The sequence below is a fragment of the Clupea harengus genome, chromosome 19 (assembly GCF_900700415.2).
Source record: "Clupea harengus chromosome 19, Ch_v2.0.2, whole genome shotgun sequence".
Lineage (NCBI taxonomy): Eukaryota > Metazoa > Chordata > Actinopteri > Clupeiformes > Clupeidae > Clupea > Clupea harengus.
Genome location: NC_045170.1, coordinates 1,093,032 through 1,098,031, shown reverse-complemented (window position 1 = coordinate 1,098,031; position 5,000 = coordinate 1,093,032). Strand labels below are relative to the sequence as shown.

Below are 5,000 nucleotides of genomic sequence, written 5' to 3'. Positions count from 1 at the left end.
TTGTAGGGTTAGGGGGAAAGTGTGTGTGTGTGTGTGTGTGTGTTTATTATTTAAGGGTTGAGGTTTGGGGTTGAGTGTGTGTTTGTGTGTGTGTGTGTGTGTGTGTTCTTACCGATGTTCATGATGCTGTCCTTCTCCGCGCTGAAGAAGAGCCAATCATAGAAGAGGGCCAGCTTGGCGTTGGAGGCCGCCACATTCGACTGGAACACAAAACACCCACACTGCCATGACTGGGATAGGGTGTGTGTGTGTGTGTGTGTTCTTACTGTGCAGGTGGTAAGGGTGTGTGTGTGTGGGTGTGTGTGTGTGTGTGTGTGTGTGTGTGTGTGTGTGTGTGTGTGTGTGTGTTTTCTTCTTACTGTGCAGGTGGTAAGAGGGTGTCTGTGTGTGTGTGTGCTGTTGAGTGTGTGTGTGTGTGAGAGTGTGTGTGTTCTTACTGTGCAAGTGGTAAGGGTGTGTGTGTGTGTGTGTGTGTGTGTGTGTGTGTGTGTGTGTGTGTTCTTACTGTGCAGGTGGTAAGGGTGTGTGTGTGTGTGTGTGTGTGTGTGTTCTTACTGTGCAAGTGGTGTGTGTGTGTGTGTGTGTGTGTGTGTGTGTGTTCTTACTGTGCAGGTGGTAAGGGTGTGTGTGTGTGTGTGTGTGTGTGTGTGTTCTTACTGTGCAAGTGGTAAGGGTGGGTGTGTGTGTGTGTGTGTGTGTGTGTGTGTGTGTGTTCTTACTGTGCAGGTGGTAAGGGTGTGTGTGTGTGTGTGTGTGTGTTCTTACTGTGCAGGTGGTAAGGGTGTGTGTGTGTGTGTGTTCTTACTGTGCAGGTGGTAAGGGTGTGTGTGTGTGTGTGTGTGTGTGTGTGTGTGTGTGTTCTTACTGTGCAGGTGGTAAGCAGCCAGCCAATGATGGCCCAGCGGGGCAAGATGTCGGAGCTCAGAACCTCATTGGACGGATGAACCACGCCACAGATGTAGCGAATCAGATCGCAGCGTAGGGATTGGCTCTCGGGCGTCGACAGGTACTGCCTCTGGAACCAATCCTGATAGCGCTTCTGCTGCCCGAAGCGCACCTGAGGGAGAGAGAAATACACACATTATTACATATATACACCTGAAGGAGAGAGAAACACACACATTATTACATATATACACCTGAAGGAGAGAGAAATACACACATTATTACATATATACACCTGAAGGAGAGAGAAATACACACATTATTACATATATACACCTGAAGGAGAGAGAAATACACACATTATTACATATATACACCTGAAGGAGAGAGAAATACACACATGTATACACACACACACATATACATACATACACACACACACACACACACACACATACATACATACACACACATATACATATCGCTACAGGCAGCTGGGTTGGTGTACATCAGGCGTCTCAAACTCAACCCAGATCAGGCGTCTCAAACTCACACACACACACACACACACACACACACACACACACACACACACACACACACACACACACACACACACACACACAGCTGGGTTGGTGTACATCAGGGGTCTCAAACTCAACCCAGATCAAGGGGCCTCAAACTGAACCCAGATCAGGCGTCTCAAACTCAACCTGTGACTCAACTCATTCCGCAAGTAGTCCAGTCATTTATCGTAACGGAAACTTAATTGAAGTCAGCAAGTAATGGGTTGAAACTTTAAAGTTCTATTTGCATGAAGAACCATTTTTTTCTTAGCGGAAGTCACAAAATGGCAACAAAATCATTAAAAAGGGGTATTCTGGAGGAATGTCTTCTATCGTTTTGACAAGTAAGCGAATAATAAGCAGGATAATGTATAGTTTCAGTGCGTATTCTGTGGCTCTGGTTTGAAGTGTCAGAGGAATGACTGTGTAAATGCAAGGCCGTACCACAGCCAAGGATGTATTTGAGCAACTGGGTGACGCAATGGAGCATGCTGGTCTGTCATGGAAGAAATGTATTTTATAAAATAAAATTATTCTGATTTTTGTTGAAACGTTATTGAGTTTTCTGCATTGTTTTGTTTGTTTGCAGCCTTGTTGCCAACTATACAAAAGTGGTGCAGTACAGCATTTACTTTGAAATGTGCATGTTTGAAGGAAAAATATAGATGTAGCTGTCGATGAAGATATTATCCCACTATTACTGCTGTATATGTAAGTCATGGGCTATCAATGAGACAAAGTCACCCAAAGACAAACACCTTTACCCAAAGTGCATCTTGCATGGCCCAGGAATTGAACCCAGGTCACTCTGTGCTATTCAACAACACCAACCATTGCACCACTGATCACACAACAGTGGTATCTACAGTATTGTGATCATCGGCCCCCAGGCCCCCATTCTGTATGATGAGTGTGTGTGTGTGTCTGTGGATGGGTCGGTGTATGCGCCTGTGTGTGTTTGTGTAGGTGTGTGTGTGTCTGAATGGGTCGGTATATGTGCGTGTGTGTGTGTATGTGCGTGCATGTGTCTGTATGGGTCGGTGTATGTGCGTGTGTGTTTGTGTGTGTGCGTGCGTGTGTGTGCATGTGCGTGTGCATGTGTGTGTGTGTGTGCGCGTGCGTGTGTGTGTGTGTGTGTGTGCATGTGCGTGTATGTGCGTGCGTGTATGTGCGTGTGTGTGTGTGTGTGTATGTGCGTGTGTGTGTATGTACTCACTCTGGAGGTCATGAATAGAAGTTTGGTCTCCATGTCAGGCGTCAGGCGACAGGCCAGGAATTTCCGTGATGTTCGAGAGGTAAGAAGCTGCAGCACACCTACAGACACAAGAAACACACACACACACACACACACACACGTTTAATACTTAGACTAGTTACGTAAGAAACATGCATGCAGGTTGGACACACACACACACACACACACCCCTGTGAACTGAGCGCTGAGGGTTTGGGGTTTGTGTAGAAGGTCTCTCTCTCTCTCTCTCACACACACACACACACACACACACACACACACACACAGACACACACACCTGTGAACTGAGCGCTTGGGGGTTGTGTAGAAGGTCACACACACACACACACACACACACACACACACACACACACACACACACCTGTGAATTGAGCGCTGAGGGTTTGGGGGTTGTGTAGAAGGTCTTTCCACAGCAGGTCTATCTCAGGGATTCGGGCCACATTCTGCAGCAGACGCACCAGATCTCTCCCAATGACGTAGACCTCCATGAACTACAGCAGAGAGAGGAGGAGGGAGGAGGAGGGGGAGAGGAGGGGAGGGAAAGAGAAGGAGGGAGAGAGAGGAGGAGGGAGAGAGAGAATGAGGGAGAGATTGGGAGAGAGAGAGAGATTGGGAGAGAGAGAGAATGAGGGAGAGATTGGGAGAGAGAGAGAGAGAGAGAGAGAGGGGGAGAGAGAAGGAGGGAGAGATTGAGAGAGAGAGAGAGAGGGTGAACTTGCATGGTGGGTATGTGTGTGGCATGTCCATGGTGACCCAACTGTGTGTGTGTGTGTGTGTGTGTGTGAATGTGTGTGTGTGTGTGTGTGTGTGTGTGTGTGTGTGTGTGTTTATACGTATATGTGTTCATACGTATATGTGTGTGTCTGTGTGTGTGTGTGTCTGTGTATACAGTGGGGAAAATAAGTATTTGAACCCCTGCCGATTTCGCAAGTTTGGCCACTTGCAAATAAATGTGTGATCTATAATTGTAATGGTAGGTGTATTTTAACAGTGAGAAATAGAATATCAACAAACAAATCCAGAAAACTGCATTTTATAACATTTATGACTTAATTTGTATTTGATGCAGAAAATAAGTATTTGAACCCCCAAGCAAACAGCAAGAATTCTGGCTCCCAATGACCAGTTATGTGCCCAAGAAGCACACAGATTAGTCCTCATTAGGCCTAACAAGGTACACCTGATCTCAACTGGTGACGTGTATAAAAGAAACCTGTCCAAAGAATCATACTTCACACCTTCAACCTCACCACCATGGGCAAGACCAAAGAGTTGTCCAAGGACGTCAGAGATAAGATTGTAGACCTGCACAAGGCTGGAATGGGTTACAAAACCATCGGCAAGCAGCTTGGTGAGAAGCAGACAACTATTGGTGCGATTATTCGTTAATGGAAGCAACACCAAACAACTGTCAATCGCTCTAGGTCTGGGGCTCCATGCAAGATATCCCCTCGTGCGGTATCGGTGATCATCCGAAAGGTGCAGAATAACCCCAGAACTACACAGGGGGAGCTTGTGAATGATCAAGGCAGCTGGGACCACAGTCACCAAGAAAACCATTGGCAACACACTACGCCGTAATGGTTTGAAGTACTGCAGCACTCGCAAGGTCCCCCTGCTCAAGGAAGCACATGTACAGGGCCGTCTGAAGTTTGCCAATGAACTGAAATGAACAATGAACACTTGAATGATTCTAAGTAGGATTGGGAGAACGTGATGTGGTCAGATGAGACCAAAATCAAGCTCTTTGGCATCAACTCGACTTGCCGCGTTTGGAGGGGGAAGAATGCTGAATATGACCCCAAGAACACCATCCCCACCGTCAAGCATGGAGGTGGAAACATTATGCTTTGGGGCTGTTTCTCTGCCAAGGGTACAGGACGACTCCACTGCATCGAGGGGACTATGGATGGGGCCATGTAACGTAGAATATTGGGCTTGAACCTCATTCCCTCATTCCCTCCCATTGAAAACGCAACCTTAAGGATTTGGAGAGGATCTGCAAAGAGGAGTGGACCAAAATCCCTCCTGAGATGTGTGTAAACCTGGTGACTAACTACAAGAAACGTCTGACGTCTGTGCTTGCCAACAAGGGTTATTCCACCAAGTACTAAGTCAGGTTTTGCTAGGGGTTCAAATACTTATTTTCTGCATCAAATGCAAATTAAGTCTGGATTTTTTTGTTGATATTCTGTTTCTCACTGTTAAAATACACCTACTATTACAATTATAGATCACACATTTCTTTGCAAGTGGCCAAACTTGCGAACTCGGAAGGGGTTCAAATACTTATT

General features: G+C 46.4%; 1 protein-coding gene across 1 annotated transcript in view; it reads right to left on the bottom strand.

Moving 5' to 3' along the window:
- ints3 (integrator complex subunit 3) overlaps window positions 1-5,000 on the bottom strand; it is a 29,535-nt gene that overhangs the window by 17,644 nt on the left and 6,891 nt on the right. Inside the window, exons 8-11 of the mRNA XM_031586179.1 lie at window positions 3,068-3,197; window positions 2,668-2,765; window positions 866-1,057; window positions 113-200 (exon numbers count right to left, since the gene is read on the bottom strand). Of these exons, the coding sequence (XP_031442039.1) occupies window positions 113-200; window positions 866-1,057; window positions 2,668-2,765; window positions 3,068-3,197 (508 nt within the window). The remainder of the gene's footprint in view (window positions 1-112; window positions 201-865; window positions 1,058-2,667; window positions 2,766-3,067; window positions 3,198-5,000) is intronic.